At 47.9% G+C, this 18,011-nt stretch overlaps 3 protein-coding genes across 3 annotated transcripts; 2 read left to right on the top strand and 1 right to left on the bottom strand.

Moving 5' to 3' along the window:
• Window positions 1–565: 565 nt before the first annotated feature.
• On the top strand, window positions 566–7,066 carry LOC123153969 (splicing factor 3B subunit 2-like). The gene is made up of 20 exons (XM_044572815.1): window positions 566–736; window positions 802–957; window positions 1,119–1,274; window positions 1,457–1,564; window positions 2,662–2,739; window positions 2,987–3,079; window positions 3,466–3,552; window positions 3,651–3,752; window positions 3,842–3,885; window positions 3,916–3,937; window positions 4,143–4,276; window positions 4,404–4,494; window positions 4,642–4,727; window positions 4,799–4,892; window positions 5,091–5,632; window positions 5,749–5,848; window positions 5,996–6,057; window positions 6,187–6,265; window positions 6,424–6,494; window positions 6,616–7,066. The coding sequence occupies exons 1-20, from the start codon at window positions 566–568 to the stop codon at window positions 6,761–6,763; spliced, it is 2,424 nt and encodes an 807-aa protein (XP_044428750.1). The 3' UTR covers window positions 6,764–7,066.
• Window positions 7,067–7,327: 261 nt separating this feature from the next.
• On the top strand, window positions 7,328–12,230 carry LOC123149906 (uncharacterized). Its single transcript, XM_044569696.1, has 12 exons — window positions 7,328–7,660; window positions 7,758–7,958; window positions 8,524–8,607; window positions 8,729–8,847; window positions 8,930–9,031; window positions 9,623–9,742; window positions 9,848–9,913; window positions 10,302–10,368; window positions 10,488–10,541; window positions 11,048–11,140; window positions 11,429–11,461; window positions 11,559–12,230. Exons 1-12 carry the CDS (start codon window positions 7,544–7,546, stop codon window positions 11,655–11,657), a joined length of 1,155 nt encoding a protein of 384 aa, XP_044425631.1. The 5' UTR covers window positions 7,328–7,543; the 3' UTR covers window positions 11,658–12,230.
• A 529-nt stretch (window positions 12,231–12,759) lies between these two features.
• On the bottom strand, window positions 12,760–15,305 carry LOC123149905 (uncharacterized). The gene is made up of 2 exons (XM_044569695.1): window positions 14,033–15,305; window positions 12,760–13,493 (listed from the first exon to the last, which is right to left on the bottom strand). Exon 1 carries the CDS (start codon window positions 15,258–15,260, stop codon window positions 14,037–14,039), a length of 1,224 nt encoding a protein of 407 aa, XP_044425630.1. The 5' UTR covers window positions 15,261–15,305; the 3' UTR covers window positions 12,760–13,493; window positions 14,033–14,036.
• Window positions 15,306–18,011: the final 2,706 nt, after the last annotated feature.

The following is an 18,011-nucleotide window of genomic DNA, read 5'->3' as shown; positions in this document are numbered from 1 at the left end:
CCAAATTTGGGGTGACATTTTGAGGCAACATTTGGTGTTTAAATTTGTTTTTTTTGCGGGCCAAAATGTTTATCCTTTTTGCCTAAACTTTGCAGGTAACATTAGAATGTGACTATAAGTACATAAAAAATGTTGGGATCTTTTTGTACATTTCAAAAATTATTTTTCACTCGCAGGAGCACATGCTCCCTGCATTCATGAATACTGGCCTCATTCATAACTTCTTTCTGGCTCGATCATTCATGAATATAGTAGGTGAAATCGATTGAAGCCCATTTTGTAAACTATTTGCTCGTCATTTAGGGGCATCGATATTTATGGGTTAAGATGCTTCAGGATATCAATTTATTGCTTCAATATTTATTGTTAGTACGTAGGTGATATTTATGGGTTAAGATGTTTCACTCTAGTAGTAGCAAATGTTGAGAGCCATAGAGCCCAGCTTGGGCTGGGCCCAACAAACGAACCCCACACACACAAGTCAAGAATCAAGACCGACCACAGTCCACAAGCTAGAGCAAAAGCCCGTCTCTCGTCGCCTCGCTCGCTCCTGCTGACGACGATCATGCCCACCGCCGTCGCCGTCGTCGCCGCGGCGAGCCCCACGCCGCGGGACAGCGGGCGCGGCCGCCCCCGCCGCCTGCGCCGCCGCAGGGACAGGAAGAGTAGGGCCGCGGGCGCCAATGCGGGGGCCGGCGAGGAGAGCGCCCGCCCAGGCCCCGACCCCGCTCCCCAGGCGAGCTCCTGCTCCGCCGCCCCGTAATCCGCTCGAACGGCGCCTAACGCCGCGCTTCCTTGCAGGTGGAGGTGGAGTACGTGCCGGAGAAGCCCGACCTCGGCGCCGACGACCCCCTCCTCCTCGGCGCCTTCGCGGCCGTCTTCGAGAAATTCGGCCTCACGGGCCCCGCCGCGGCCGCGCAGGCCGAGGATTCCGGGCCCTCCTCTCCCCCCGCCGAGGTATCCGAGCCTTCCTCCTCCTCCCTTCCTGCCCATTTCGGGGGAATTTGGTAGGGTTTTTCGCGGGGTTTCGGCGAGGGTTTGGTGCCCGGTAAAATCAAATGTGATTTCCGGTTGAACTGGAATTGGGAATGAAACGAGCGGAATCTTGTTGCTGATAGGCCAAGGAGAATGCTGCTGCTGCCGATGCTGAGCAGGAGGCCCCAAAGAAGGAGGAGGAGGAAGCAGTTGCCCTGTCGAAGAAGCAGAGGAAGCAGCTGCGGAGGGTGAAGATTTCAGAGCTGAGGCAGATGTGCAGCAGACCTGATGTTGTTGAGGTGCTTCCCCTCTTTCAATCGCTCTCCTGTAACCGCAATGTCGACCAGACAATTCGTTGAACTTTTACCTGTTGTGCGTCCATCTATGTTGACATGTTGATGCTGTTGGCTAGCTGTGGTATGTTTACATGAATGCGCTCTCTTCATCTGACATGTGCTTTGTTGTTTGTTTCCCTTGCCAGGTCTGGGATGGTAATGCCCCGGATCCGAAGTTGCTTGTATGTCTCAAGTCCCGCAGGAACACCGTGCCTGTTCCAAGACACTGGTGCCAGAAACGAAAGTACTTGCAGGTTTGTCAGTTTGCAAACATCTAATTTTTTTAGTATGATGATTGATGCCCATGTTTTGTGAAATTGGTTACTCGGTAAGTCAGTATGCAGAAGATAGCTGCATTTTCCTCCAAGTCAGCCAGGGAGCAGGAGTGGGAGCATGTGCCTTGGGGAGGCTTGGTTCCCTGTTTTTTCCTACCATAAATTTGTAGTGCCCCTAAGATTTGGTCGCTTGGCCTAATTCCAATATTCAGCATGCTCTGCAATATTTTGGTTGTGCCAAGGCTTTTGTTGGTGCATAGTTGGAAAACTCAACTCACTGGCACGCCTGCTGGTTGTGCCTTGTTTGCTGACATGGCTAGCGATAGTTGGCTACACCAATTAATTATTTATTTGAGGTCCCCTTTTGCCAACATGGCTAGCGATAGTTGGCTGTACTAAATAGATATTTATCTGAGTAACAGGCTTCAAGCATTAATTCTTCTGAAATGTCAGTCCAATTTGTGACCCGTTTGAACAACTATATCCGTTGTGATTTAATCAGTAAACCAAGACCTACATTGACTATGTTTGATGAGAAGTACTATATGAAATGTGGGATCCATTTACCACAGCAACAACTAGAGAAGTCGTCGTTGGCTGCAGTCCAATAATCTCAACCTTACTGGCATTTTGGAGACGTCTTGATTATGCTTTACCAAAATTGTGGCTTGGCTACCTGGGGCAACAAACCAAACATGCCCATAATGTCCAACATGTTTCACCCTTCTTATATGGATGTGTAATTCTTGCAGGGACTGCTGTAACAATCGAGGAGGCTGGAAATGGTGTTGTACTACTTGAATGGTTTCTGTAGTGTATACAGGATAGTTTTTTAACTTCTTTCTGGTGGGGATATATAGGATAGTTGAATCTTGTGTGCATTCATTCGATGTCCCTTCTGCTGTACAGACTAGAGTCCAACTAGAGTTCCATGCCTTTTGATATTCCGTGCATTAGAATCAGATCATACTTCTTGAACTGTTATCCTTTTCTTGAAGACTACAAAATTCTAAACTCAAGATAGCATCTAGGACTGCCATATTCACCTATTTCTCTGCATTATGTTGCTGTTTCAGGGAAAGAGGGGTTTTCAAAAACAACCGTTCCAGCTTCCTGACTTCATTGCTGCAACTGGAATTGAAAAAATAAGACAGGTAACTTACTTTCTTGGAGTTGAGGATCATACATGGAGTGTTTGTGTTGGTTTCAGTGAAGCTACCGTTCGGGTTTATTGGCTGATTGGCTGGTAAATCCAGTGTTATATTTGTAAGCTAGTGTCAGTGTCTGTTCTATCATGGGAGATGTTGCATGTTGGTGCAGTCCTTTGGCTGGCTAATAAATCTCGGAAACTTGCCTGCACAAAAAAGGAAAGCCCAATTGTTTTTCTAAACGTTTATGCAGGCATACGTTCAGAAGATGAACAACAAGACACTGAAACAGAAGCAGCACAACCGTATGCAGCCCAAGAGGGGATATATGGATATGGATTATGAGGTCAACATCTCCACCTGCATATCATAGTAGTTTAGTTATGTTGCCAAAGCTGCAAATATGAAGGAGTTTGTGGGTTTCGTTTCCTCTGTTTTCTTTCATACAACCGTGAGTACATATATTGCTACTTGTTAGTGCCTTCTCTAGTTTTCTTGCCGTGTTTGTATTTGAGGCCCTCTTTATGATGCAAACCTAAATCCTCCATGAACCCATCAGAGTAACTGCCTGAGTGCCATTCTATTGTTTTGTGAACTTACACGACTTATAATGCTAGTGCTGGTGTGTAATTGATATTTGATATAACTTTCCTATATATTTGACCTGCCAGTTATCAGTTTGTACCATGGTTCTCATTCAAGGCTAATAATGTTAGGCATTGTTTTCCACAGGTTTTGCATGATGCATTCTTTAAATATCAAACAAAACCCACATTGACTAGTTATGGTGATCTGTATTATGAAGGGAAAGAGTTTGAGGTATGTAATCTTCAATACTTAAACAGCAAAAAACAGAAGACACCATCCATGAGTCCATATATGGTTCTGATGTTAAGTTCTACTTGCACATTTGACAGCCGAAGCTTAAGGTAATGAAACCAGGTATGCTGTCCCAGGAGCTTAAAAAAGCTCTTGGTATGCCTGATGGTGCCCCGCCCCCATGGCTTACCAGGATGCAGGTATGTATTTTCTAACCTATGTTTGTCTGGTTTTCTTACTGGCAGTGCTTTCATCATTAGCCAATTGACCCCGATTCATTTTTTGCCAGTTCTTTGGTCCTCCACCCTCTTATCCTTATCTGAAGATCCCAGGTTTTAATGCCCCAATCTCTCCTGGAGACAGTTTGGGTGATGAACCTGATGAGGCACGTTATGTGAAAACAAATCACACCATTTAACTATTCATACACTTTCTTTCTAAACCTGCTATTGTTTCTTTGCACCATATCCCAGTATATGAAAAAGTTATTTGGATTCCTGCAGCAAGACAAACTTTGTAAATAAAGATAAGTTGCAGTGAATTGTGGTTTTCGTGAGCGGAACTAACATTTGCTTTCTGCGGTTATCTAGGAAGAACCTCTCAATCGCACCAAACACTGGGGAGATTTGGATGAAGAAGAGGATGAAGAGGAAGAAAAAGAGGAGGAACTAATTATTCATGAGGAGATAGAAGAAGGTGTTAGGTCTATTGACACCGTCTCAAGGTAATTCTCTATACTTCTGTTCTCTTGTTGCCAGTTATTTTAATCGTCAGTTACCAGTTTTTTTTATTAGAATTAAATAGTGCAGTAGACACCTAGTATCTAATAATTGTCCTTGTTTTTGTAACAGTACTCTGGCTGGTGCGGAAGCACCTGATGTTATTGAGCTTCGGAAGCTGAGGAAGGAGTCAGATAACCAGGCAGAAAGGCCATTATACCAGGTAACTTAACTGCTCTCTGTGTCCGAGAAAGCAGAGTGGTGTTAATCACCAATTTCTTGATAGTAGATAAATCATTCTGTTATAGCACCAATTGGCTTGGCTAATTGTCACTGTTAATCATCAACAAGTTGTTTCTTCCCTCTGAAGGTTCTTGAACAGAAAGAAGTAAGGATCGCCCATAGGGCGTTGTTCGCGTCAAGCCACGCATATGTTTCCCTGGCCAAACCTACCGAGTAATCCTCCCCCGAGTCCTGTCCAGTTTGTCAACCAGAGAAGTCACACGCTACATGTGCTCCCTTTGCAGGTACGTGCTGCTTGGAGCGCAAGGTACACCGTCATTATCGGGCGGCAATTTTGGTGATGGACCTGGGGAGATGGGAAAGCCGTCAATTGACGAGGTAGCCTATCTATTTAAAAGTTGCTCTTTACACCATCTAATTACTCCTACGTTCCCTTTGAAAACCTGCTATTGTTTCTTGCCAACAGCCTAGGCACCCAACCGAGTATGCGAAAATGTTTCGGGATTCAGCACGATAAACCTTGTAAATGAAGTTAGTAGTGAGCAGAACTAACATTTGCTTTATGCAATTATGTAGGGAGAACCTATTGATCACAGCAAACACTGGGAAGAACTGGACGAAGAAGAAGAGGAAGAGGAGGAATTGGAAGATGGGAAAATAGAAAAAGGCATTCTAGAAGAGGAAGAGGTACTGGAAGATGGGGGAATAGAAGAAGACATTCTTAAAGAGGAAGAGGAGGAGGAGGACCTGAAAGACGGGGAAGTAGAAGAACGCACTCTGGAAGAGTTGGAGGAGGAACTGGAGGATGGGGAAATAGTACAAAGTATTCGGCAGGAGGAGGAGGAAGAGCTGGAAGATGGGGAAATAGTACAAGGTATTCGGCAAGAGGAGGAGGAAGAGCTGGAAGATGGGGAAATAGTGGAAGGCATTCGGCAAGAGGTAGAAGAGGAGCTGGAAGATGGGGAAATTGTGGAAGGCATTCGGCAAGAGGAAGAAGAGGAGGGGGAACTGGAAGAGGGGGGAATAGTAGAAGGCATTCGAAAAGAGGAAAAGGAGGAGGACGAACTGGAGGAGGGGGAAATAGTAGAAGGCATCCGGTCTGGCCACACCATCTCAAGGTAATTATCTTATCTATGCGTGTGTTCTTCTGTTGTCAGTTACCATATTAGATTTTCTTTTCAATTATATATTGCAGTAGGCACTTGGTATTCACTTGTCCTTGTGGCTGTGACAGCAGTACTCCAGCTGGTGTGGAAACGCCGGATGTTATCGACCTTCGGAAGTCGTGGAGGAAGGAGTGTGAGAGGCGGGCAGAAAGGCCATTATTATACCAGGTGATGTAAAGTGCTCTCTGTGTCCGAGAAAGCATAGTGGTGTTGAATGTTGATCATCAAGTTGTTGATAATCAACAAAAAGTGCTCCCTGTGTGGGTTTGCTAGTCGTTGCTGATAATCGTCAGTTTGCTGTTTACTCCTCGGTAGGTTCTTGAACAGAAGGAAGAAAGAGTTGCCTCTGCCAGTGCGCTGTACTTGTCGAGCCACAGGTATGCATGCTTCCCTAACCAAACCCCTATCGTGCAATCCTCCCTTGATCCCCGCTTAGCTTTTGAAATGAAAACCATAAAAGTCACACGCCGCATGCACGCGCACTCTCGCTTTAATCATAATCACAGGTACGTGGTGGTGGGAGCGCAAGATAAACCGTCAACATCATCATCATCATCATCATCATCAGGCCCTAAAAGTAAAAGGGTGAGCCCATTAGCAGTGGAGTTCCCTCCCTCATCGTCTGTTGTCAATACCCGTTGCTTGCCTGACAGTCACTAGCTACTTGTTAGTTGAGGTTCTGACGTTTATGCCTCCTCTTTCTTTCCTTTCCCCGTGCCGCTGGTGCTGCTGTTAAGAAGCAGAAGCTGGAGAGGGTGGACGTCACGATCCACCCTGACCAGCTCGACGCCGTAGAGGACGCCCTGGCCGCCAAGTAAGATAAGACCAGCGTCTCTCGCCGTCACAATCTTGCGGCATAATGCCAGGGATATCATATATCCTGCGATATAATCCTGTGTACGTCTTGGTGACCGTAGAGGGGTTGTGATGGACAGGTACAGGGAGCTTTGGGGGGAGGAGAGCAAGGGCAATGGCAAGGGGAAGATGGGGAGGAAGCTGGTGGGCGGGGAAGGCAGCAGCTGGGTGTCGCCGCCGTCCTGGAAGACGGCGACAAAACGGAAGAAGGTGGACTTCAAGTTTTAGAAGAGGCCGCGAATGGGATGTAACTTTTTTGTGTGCACTGGAGGAGGTAGATTAGCGTGTCTGCTGATGATGATCTGATGAACAGAAGAGCTCCCGGCCGTTGCACGGTGGTGGTGGAGTAGGGGTAGGAATTCAGTTTCTGATGGGCTAGCTGTCGGAGCCGGTGAAGATGGCTGCTGTCTGTCGGAGTAATTTTTGTGCACAAACGAGCTGGTAACTCACTGGAGGAGACAGATCAGACAAGATGACATTCGCAAAAGAAAAAAAAAAGATCACTGGACAAGAAGAGCATGTGGCGGCCTGATTCCACGTGTCAGCTAACCAACAAGGACGCGTCATTAAGGGGACACGTCACGCGTGGTACACAGAAAGCAGTCGCCGTCGGCTCACTGCCACTGATGAAACGGGACACCTGTCTCGCGCTAATGAAGGCCTCCCTAATTAATTAGGCAACTTTAGCCACCGACTGGGCCACTGGCAGGTGGGCCCGCCACGACAAACCCACCCACCCACCCACTCACGAGCAGTCCGAAAAGCGAGGGGCGTAGTAGAGTACGAGGACGCGATTTGTTTAAGCCCATTTCGGAATAATGGGCCATTAGATTAGGCGCACCTCCTTCTAGAACCCTCCAGAACCTTCCTCCTACCCCGCCTCCCCGTCCCCCCCACTCCGGCGAGGAGCGCCGACGCCCTCCTCCTCCGTGGCGCCCTTCCCCTCCCGCGGTGGGGGCTGCCTACACCCAGGGACGGCCGGGGCCGGCGGCGGCGGCGCCGGGAGGGATGAAGTACCCGCCCATCCCGCCGCGCCGGGCCGCCTCATGCGGCTGCGGCTACCTGGCCGCCTTCGTCGCGCTCATCGTCATCACCTCGCTCCAGATCCAGCACCACCACCTCAAGGCAAGCCCCCACACCACCTTTCCCTTGCCCCCTCCCATTTTTAGCTCCCCTGAATGAGCGCCTGACTGACACTCGAGCCGCTCTGTTTGTCTGCCAGGTGGATCTCGGCAGGTCCGACTACGCCGCGGCCACGGCCACGCAGCAGCGGCGCCGGGAGGGGGGGAACGGCGCGGCGGCCCGCTGGAACTGGAACCGGAGGACCGGCGCCGAGGGCCTGCCGCGCGGGATCGTCCAGACCAGCTCCGACATGTTCCTCCGCCCGCTCTGGGACCCCGCCGCCAACCGCGCCATCCCCAAGGTCCGGCGCGCCCCCCTTTACTGTCACTGTCACTGTCACTGTTACTCCTTTTACACTTCGTAGAATTGGTTCCGTCTCTTATCTGAAACTGAACCACACCAAATGGATGAATGAAACTGCCCCCTTGCCGCAACCCTTGGGGTTGCCTCAAGGCAACGCCAATCTCAGCTTTTAGTGTATCAAACCGGTTAAAAAAATTAAATTAAGCTCGACTCTGCTCTGGATCATCTCCTTACAGTTACTCCCACTCGTTATCAGTTCGTTTATTTACTTGCTAGCTGCAAGTGAACCATGCTGAATGGATGGAGCAAAGTATCCCCTTAGAATACTGCCTCTCACTCACCTCTGCTCTAACTGTATGTAGTTAATGTACGGTGTTGCGGCTGGTCCTGTCAGTTCACCTGTCTGTTTTGTCCCTGTCTTCGACGGCTGCTTTAGCGGCACCATAATTCGCAAACCTCTAGGATCCGCAATTCTAGTCGCGAGCTCCTAGCGGGCGGGCAACCCACTCATTGGCCCATTCTGTTGCTAATATGGGCATACTACTGCTCACCCTTGCCTGCAGAATAAGAATGACAGACACAAAGCTCTCCTGGCGATGGCGGTCGGGATCTCTCAAATGCAGAATGTGGACGTGATGGCTCGTAAGGTCCGGCTTCTTCTTCTCGAGTTTGTCTCCTTTAACGCCAGCTGCTTTTGTCGTTTCGTAAGGGAAGGTTTTATATCTGTTCTGATTTGATGCTCACCCTACTATGCTTTAACTGTTTTAGTTTCTGAATGAGAGCTACACGGTCATGCTGTTCCATTATGACGGGAACGTGGATGGGTGGCGTAGCCTCGAGTGGAGCGATAAGGCCATACACATTGTTGCGCCCAACCAAACTAAATGGTAAGCCCCAGGTGCAGATACTTTGCTGTCTCTTTTAGCTTGTATCACCCACATTTGGAATGAGCGAGTGTTCCTGCTGCAGGTGGTTTGCCAAGCGTTTTCTGCATCCTAGTGTCGTGGCTATCTACGATTTCATCTTTTTATGGGACGAAGACCTTGGGGTGGAAAATTTTGATCCGAGGAGGTATGGGGACACACCATATTGTTACATTTTGTTGAAACCGTCTTCTTTTTTAGTTCGCAAATGCTAATTTTTGTGATGGTCTGAGTAGTTATGAAGCAGCCATTTTGACACTGGTTCAGTTTCTTTCGCTCTAGCTGTACAATCTTGTTAGCGAGATATAATTGTTATTCTGCACAATTTTGGAGTATGCATTCAGCTTGAAACTCCTACTGGGATGATTGACAATATACTTGAGTAGATATGCACTAGCCATATCGTTTCATTATGCTGAAATCGTCTTTTTCTAGTGCGCAAATGTTGATTTTTGTGATGGCCTCAGTAGTTATGAAACAGTCATCTTGACAATGGTTCAGTTTCTTTTTTCTAGCTTACTACCTTGTTTGCGACATATAATTGTTGTTGTGCTTATTTTGGGAGTATGGATTCAGCCTGAAAGTTGAAACTCCCTACTGGGATGATTTTTTATTGACAATATACTTGGAGTGGATATTGACTCTGTAAAGTATGGATTCAGCTTTTGAGAATATATATTCTGCTGTGTTGCATTTTCTGTTGAACGACACCTTCTCATTTTTCATGTTGCCTGTTTAGATATATTGATATAATGGTTTCCGAAGGCTTAGAAATCACGCAACCTGCATTGGATCCTGATCTATCAACAGATATTCACCACCGCATCACAATCCGCAACAAGATGACAAAAGTGCATAGGTGCTCGTGTCTTTCTAATTCTCACATCTCAGAATATGAATTATTTTTTTAATCATTTTTGTATGAGCATTCGCTAACATTTTTAATTCTTCATTTCTTCTGCAGGAGAGTATATGACAATCGTTCAAGCATGAACTGTTCTGATGATAGTAAAGGACCTCCATGCACAGGGTAAAAATTGAAGCTTTGGCCTTGCATAGTAATTTTTCTGGCTATTCTAAACTATACTTGCCATCGTAGTTTATTCTCTAGACCTCATATTTAGCATGTCCAATGATTCATATGTATTAAATTATGCTATACTTTATTCTTCTGTGATTGAAAAAGACAGTTACCTTACAGAGTTACGGTCATATTCTTTGAACCGATTAATGTTTTTTTACAGCTATTGTAGAACCAAAAATCAAAATGCTGCTTTGTTCAATGGCATTTTTTTGTGTGGTCAGCAAAATAAAGTTACATCATCCAACTGATTGATTGTTGAGCAAATTCTGCTGATCTCGTTCTCATAAACTAGCTCGATTGATTACTAGTATTGTAACTCAGCATTCTTTGATAGGTGGGTTGAGGGCATGGCACCAGTTTTTTCTCGTGCTGCCTGGAAATGCGTATGGCATCTAATACAGGTACGAATTCTGACAATCTGAACTACTTGATAATCCATCATATCGTCTGATCTACTCAGTGTGACTGGAGGGTCGTAGCTCTTCGTAGCACATCCAGTTTTAACGTCTCGAACTTGCAGAATGACTTGATTCATGGATGGGGCCTTGACATGAAGCTTGGTTATTGTGCTCAGGTACTTAAGATGGTTCAAATCCCATGACAGTTTGCTCCATTCAAGCTTTGCAACCTATTTCACTAACTGTTTTTTGCATTTCAAGTACGCCGTGCTATAATTCACCATCATATCACTTCCTTTTATGAGCTGGCTATTTTTTATTATAAATGTGTAGCTTGTTAGTATGCTCTAGGAAGATTACTCTGTTTTCAGTGTTTGGCACCTGTGGATCAAATTTAACTATACATATCCTAACGTAAGGATCAGATTTATGGGCTAAGAATTACAAGATGGCTTTTAGTACTCTAGCTGATGGTACTAATGACTTCTGTCTTGTTTTGTTCCATTATTTTATTGCGATGTGTTTTTTTATTGCGATGTGTTCTTCTGTCACTTTGCAGGTTAATTATTTCTGGTGTTTCAGCTATCATCTGCCAGATTAAGATTAATGCTTTATTAGGGATGAGTTTGTAGGAATGATAAGTAACCAAAATACTGATGCATGTAGTGCTATGTGATTTCAGGGTGATCGAGCTGAGAAGGTCGGTGTAATTGACAGTGAGTATGTCGTCCATCAAGGGATACCATCATTAGGAGGGCCATCAGATACCAGCAAGGTCTGCTTGTCGCCATATTTTTCATAAAATGCTGTATATATTTTTGGTGACAATGTGATTCGAAATGAAATTACAGAGAGAAAATGTCTCTCATTTCCGGATTCATCTCTAAGGTTACAAAATCTAAATCGCAACTAACTAACACACAGATTGAATCTTTTAATATGGTAATGGGGTATCGCTTCAGATATCTAACTCGACGGCCAACCTTCTAGCCTTGATTTCTCCATGCCTGCAAGATAACTACCATTGTTATCATCTGATCAACAATTTCCTTTCTTGCTCCAGTTACCTCGAAGATCTTTGGATTTGCGGACACACGTGAGTATAACATATGCTCTCTTCCCTCTAAACCTAAATCAATATGTTTCTCCTGCATATTTTCTAACATCAATTGCACTCTTATTTCAACCATCAGATTAGAAGACAGTCGTCGGCGGAGCTGGAAAAGTTCAAAGAACGGTGGGAAAAAGCCGTAAGGGAAGACGATGAGTGGATGGATCCTTTTGACGCTTGATTACTTTGGAAGAAACATCTGACATGAAGATACAAGGCCCACCATACATGGGTGGATGCGTCCACATTCATCATGGCGGTTGGAGTCGAGATCATGTGGGCCTCATAGCAAAACAGTTAGTTATATAGCCTTATAGGCATTTTGCTGACTAACACACACCACCCTGCCCTCAAGAAGAGCTGGAAGAACAAGTGGGAACGGCGTCGCGCTAATACATGGAGAAACTGAGCAAGAACCTGTATACTACCAGTGGCTGACAGACACAGTATCTTGTAATCTTAATTCGATTCTCCAATCACCGAGGTTGTATAGTGACAAATGAATATATGTATGTGCAGTTATTTTTAGTAATAATAAGTATTTATAGAAAAAAAAAAGTTTGTCCCATTGTCTGCTGCCATCTGAGAATAAAGCCATTCACGGTCAAGTCAGATGTAAGGCTGAGCAATGTAAACGATATGGTGGCAGAGCAATGTTTTGCATGCTCACTTTCTTGGGTGTGTTGCTGTGATCACTGACCTGGTAATTGTACTCCATGAGAGCTTATAAAGTGTCAAACTGACCATTTCCCTCTTTCTGGACTAATTATTCAAGTCATGGCATCATAGACTACCTGCTATTTATCTTTTTTGAGTTTGTCATCACGGCTTGATCATGTTGATACAGGGTACCTCCACCTCCACATGGGGTGGTTGATGGGCCAGGAGCGGCATCTGGAGCTCGGCCTGTCGACGGGAACACTATACCCCTTTGTGGACGGGCGAGCAGAAGCTGCTGGACTCTTCGACCAACCCCCAACAGGTTGAGGCTGGAGATGCACTATGAAATCAGGTCGGTGGGGAACCCTTGTCTTGCCAAGATGGGCGGCAAAGCTAGTCTAGTTAACTGAATTGCTTACACATTGCTGAATCCTAGCAGTATGTACCGGTACTTTCGGCGATGCACTCCATCCAAAAGAGTAACAGTAGTGTGCAGTTTCAATTGTAAGCGGAGATGATATATCATAAGTTGTAGCCATAGATTATATGTGTGTGATAATCCAAACAAAGTGGATGCATCTACATCCATGTATCTAATGAAAAAAAGCTGCATCTGCCAAACATAAGAAGAGGAGATGATGCATTTCACAAGCAATTCGTCAACAAATGGATGCATTCTTTTTTGAACAAGGGCTGCATTGATCAAAGCTGCTGGCAGTACATCTTGCACCCCAAAGAAACTGAAAATAACAGACTAAACTGTACCGAAGAAAAGCAGAAAACACGATCGTGTCCAGGTGCTCTTTGATGGAACCAATCTTCGCCAGCGCCGGGGGCAAACCACTTGGTCCGGCAAGACCCCTACGGTGGAGCACCGGAGACTCCCTCTTCTAGCAGCACTGCCTCCCGTTAGGCATCAAGGCCGCGAGGAAAGAATCCTTCGAACCCACCACCTCTCTAAGCTTAGGATCCCCATCATCTGCCTCTAGGACTTGGCACCGCTAGCAATTTACAAATGGCCAAATAACAGCAACGAACAAGGGAGACTACATGGAAGGAAACATGAAAATTAACAGTAGCTAGAGAGACTGCAGTCTGCAGAACCCATCTCTAATATATATGAGGCAGGTCGACCGGTTGACGACCCATGTACCCATCTAATATTAACGCACTCAAGTTGCGCACACATGCCAAATCAACCAACATGTAGCATGCATGCGGGCTTTGGACATAAAAGGACCGGAGGCGAGACTCGAGTCAACAGGCCAAACACAGACAATTGCTTGATGTATGTGTCATCCTTCCTTGCAATCATCAGCCAGCAGCAAAATGAGTCCAATACACAGCGGATTAAGCCCTGCAATAATAGCATGTGATGTGATGAGAAACCAACCCCTCTTGTTAATTAGATGCAACCAAAACATATATCTAGTTTCAGATGATCAATAGGATTATTCATATACACATTCTTGCTTTCAGGACGACCAAATGCAGCGTCGGACCCAGGACGAAGGCCAGAGCTACGCAAGGTTAATTAGAACATTCTCTTGTTAATTGGATGCAACAAAAACCTATATCTAGTTTATCACCCAAGTTTATTTGGCCCACATACACGCTATGCTAAAGGAAAACCCAGACGTATCCAGTGCCCTGTGCATCAAAGGTGTCTTCAAACTTCTCTAACCAAGTTAACTAACCACGTAATTGCAGTTCAAGGACGGACATTTTACTGGGCATAAGCGTCAGCATCATTGGAAACAGATGGACTTTAATTTAAAGCTAATCACCTACTAGGAATTTTGGATGCTATACTAGCTAATACTTGCATCATACTGCAGCGTCGATCCTACCTATACATGGCATGGACAACACAGGCAAAAATAGAAGCAAGCTTACCCCTTCAAATAGTTGGTGGAGACAAGGATGGCGGGAAACCCGCATACAGTAGTTGGTTCTTCAATGGCATCATGAGCTCAGTCCCACAAAACCGCTCAAGCTTCATAGTCTGGAGATTCAGTGAAAAACAGTCCGGATCTGGCATTTCAAACGAAGGGTATGATTCCGGGTTGTCTTGAAACCCATGTAGGAGTAAGAATCCCCCAGCTACACCAATGATGTAATAGACGTAATCAAGGGGCAATGGGACTACAGCCCCCATTAGCGACAGCCTTGGGGGGTCATCCTCAATGCTCCCCGAAATGGAATACAAGAGGCGATTGTGGCTGAGAGCAAACAACCCAAGCCTCCCTTCCCTTGCCTCCACAAAGGCCATCTGGGAATTGCTCCAGGGACTAGGCAGGAGGTCGATGGAGGAGAACTCCATCGTGGCAATGTCGAGCATGAGCAACTTGCCGATCCCAGGTATCGCCCAGCAGAAGCATCCGTGCGCGTAGTAGCGATTTCCGAACGCAGTGGAGGATCGCACATCTTCGCCTTCACTAACTTGTGCAACCAGAGCGCTCCAACCATCAAATGGGATGGCGTGCCATGGTCTGGCACAGCCCCCCGACGAAGAGAGGACGAATAGGACCAGCTGGGTCTGGTATTTGGCCAAGCACATGACTCTGAATCTCAAGGGAGCGTCGGCCGGCACCTCGTCCCCGCCGGCAGGAGCAAGGAAGGGCTGGCAGTGATAGACTAGATCGGAAAGGTCCTGGGGAACGGGAGGTAGCAGGAGGTAGCGCCGGTGCAGCGGGTCGCACACGGCCACCTCCCTCACCAGGGCGCGGTCGTCGCCGTCGGGGGCGACGCAGAAGAGGGCGCGGCCGTCGCGGAAGTCGCGACGAATCCAGGGCCGCTCGCGGGAGGGGAGGAAGGAGCAGGAGAAGTCGGTGCCGGCGAGGGTTCCGGCGGCGGCGGCGGAGGGGTGCGGCGGCTGGGCTGGGATGAAGGGGTCCGAGAGTATACCCAGGAGAGGCGGCGGGTGGAGGACGCGGAAGCGACGGAGGAAGGAGTGGTCGGTGACGATGCGGCGGAGGGATGGGCCGGCCATGGACGCGCGGGCGAGGTCGGCGGCCGTGGGGAGGCGGAGGAGGATGTCCTCCGTCAGGTGGTCCGGGAGGCTCGCCTGCGACTCCATGGCCGGCGAGGCGTCGGGGCCGCAGGGCGGCGCCGGCGACGCCATTGGGGTGGAGTGGAGTGAGGAACGGAGGGGAGGGGAATGATTGGGGGTTTGGTTTCCCGTTTCTGCTGGAGGAAAACGTATATCCTACTCGTGCCCCCATTTTGACGCCGCCTTCAACGCATCCAGAAAAATGAAGCAAAAATTCTCTACTTGTTTTATAATAAAATCATGTATACTCTCCCGGCCCTGATGTCAAAGAACGTATACTCCATACATTTCAAAACACAAAGCAAATTTATTCCTCGAGAAAACATTCACTAATTGATTCTTGGGCCCTACGAAGTTTACGTGACAGGAATTGTTGTCACTAGATTCGTTTTCGAAGAGTTTTATGAGTCTCGTGATATATAGTTCAATTTTGTTTTACATGAGCGATCATTTATCGAAGGCTGTCTCGACTTATCAAAATATGAATTACTCCCTCCGTAAACTAATATAAAAGCAATTATGTCACTATTTTAGTTATCTAAACGCTCTTATATTAGTTTACAGAGGGAGTACAATTTTGAGCATACAACTGTCGATCAAGCCTCATAGAAGAAGAAACGCATACGAGAGCCACCATCACAAGGAACATCCATGTCTACGGCAACCTACTCACCACCCACCGCTGCTGTGCCATCCTCCAGCCGTCGTCATGCTGGTGCAACACCGGTAGAAGTGGTGGCATTCCTCCCCCTCGCCGCTCACGTCAATTCAACAACACTAGAAAGAAGTGTTGGCAACAAAGGCTCAACACGCCAATTCAGCAACAAGCATTCACGAAGCTGCTGGGTTTGCATTTTCAAATCCAATACATGGAGGGCACATCCAACTGTGCAGCATATGCACTTTTGCGCCGTGAGCACGGCAAGAAAAGAAGTGTTGGCAACCATTTCAGTGTCGACTGCGGCCAGGGGCGGAGGAGCGAGCGGCCTGCCATGGGGGGTGGGCCGCGCCCGGGCCGGTCGCCAGGCCGCCTCAGACATATCTAGGAGCGCCGCGCAGTCCGCTGCAGGAGGTGGTACCTGGTGAAAAGGAAAAACCCGCTCATCAAAGTACACGTGTCGTGAGGTGTAGACACAGTGGGAGACACGATCATAACACCGGTAACCTTTGGTGTTGGGAGGATAGCCTAGGAAGATGCAAGCGAGAGAACGAGGTGCAAGTTTGTGTGGCATGGTGGACGGGATACTAGGATAACAAAGACACCCGAATGTGCGAAGTCCGTCATAGGACGGAGGAGTGTCGAACAGAAATTGATGGGGAGCATAGTTCAACGGGGACGACACGGTCGAATGTTAAGAAGGAGGGTGGCGGTGGCGAGGGCATCCGGCTAAAAGCGAGGGAGAGTAAAAGAGCAATGTACGGGCGCAGTCATTAAAAGTGCAAAGGATGCGTTCAGTGCGGCCATTCTGTTGTGGCGTGTAAGGACATGTTAGGCAAAAAATTGTGTGGTGACATAGGAATAAAATGCCGTGAGGGTAGCGAGGACGTCAGATTTGCGGCGAAGAGGAAATGTCCACACAGAATGGGAGAAATCATCTAAAAGCACAAGGTAATAGTGATAACCCGTATTACTCGCAACCGAAGATGTCCACACATGACTATGAAGTAATTGAAACGAAAAAGTGGAAATAGTTGTGGAGGCACTAAACGGAAGACGAACGTGCTTCCCGAGACGGCAAGCATGACAAGTATGATTTTCTATCTTATTACATGAGAATGAAAAACTCCTAAGGATCTGACGAAGGACAGTGGAGTTGGGACGACCCAAACAAGTGTGCCATAAATCAACACTGGTGGAGAGGGCAACTGGAGCGACAGTGGTGGTGGTAGAGGAGTGCACCGGGTAGAGCTCGTCGGGGTTGTCACATAGGTAAAGAACCATCCGGGTACGGGCATCCTTCACAGAAAAACCGACATCATCAAATTCAACGGTAATAGGATTTTCACAAGCAAGACCACGAATAGACACAAGATTTTTAACTAGATCAGGTGAAACAAGAAGATTAGACATGGTTATAGGCATGGATGTAGAGGGAAAATGACAATGACCAGCAAGAGCGATGGGTAAGGAGGAACCGTCACCGACAGTGATGCAAGTGGAGCTGTTAACCGGAGAGGAAGAAGCAAGGTTCCTGGGATGAGCTGTCATGTGGGCCGTGGCCCCCGAGTCCATATACCAATCACCGCCACCCCCGTAGTGGCTCGGCGAGGCGGCCGAGTGCAGTGCAGCCAAGAGGTCCGGGTCCCATGGTGCCAAGGACGAGGCCGCCATAGAGAGTGGGCAGGGGCGGGTAGCCGCCGGCCATCGGGGCCGCCGGAAGTGCCGGGTAGCCGGCCGGCTGGAGGGGCACCGTGAAGTGCACCTGGTGGCTCGCGGGGCGCGGACCAAGGACACTGACGGTGGGAGGCCGCGACACCGGCATGTGGTACACGTGCACCACGCCCGTCTAGGGATTGGCGCCAAGAGTCCAGTGCAGGGAGGGCTAGGGTTGATGAGGTGACCCTCGTATCCCTACTGCCACTGCCGAGGGCGGTCACCTCCTCCGCGCTTGTTACGCCAGCCGCCGCTGGTCTGCTACGGGGGCGCGGGCGGCACGGGTTGCAGGGGGTAGTAGCCCGGCGGGGCCGGCGGCCGAGGCTGAGGCGGGGTGGCCGCACCGCGGACGTGCCGGCGGCGAGAGCGGTGTGCTGCACCCGTGTCTTCACCTTCTTCACCCTACGTTCCTGCAAACGCAAGTAAGCGACGATGGTGTTGAAGGTCGG

This window comes from Triticum aestivum, chromosome 7A, assembly GCF_018294505.1.
Source record: "Triticum aestivum cultivar Chinese Spring chromosome 7A, IWGSC CS RefSeq v2.1, whole genome shotgun sequence".
Lineage (NCBI taxonomy): Eukaryota > Viridiplantae > Streptophyta > Magnoliopsida > Poales > Poaceae > Triticum > Triticum aestivum.
The sequence above is the reverse complement of the archived record's forward strand: the minus strand, read 5'-3'. Positions and strand labels throughout refer to the sequence as shown.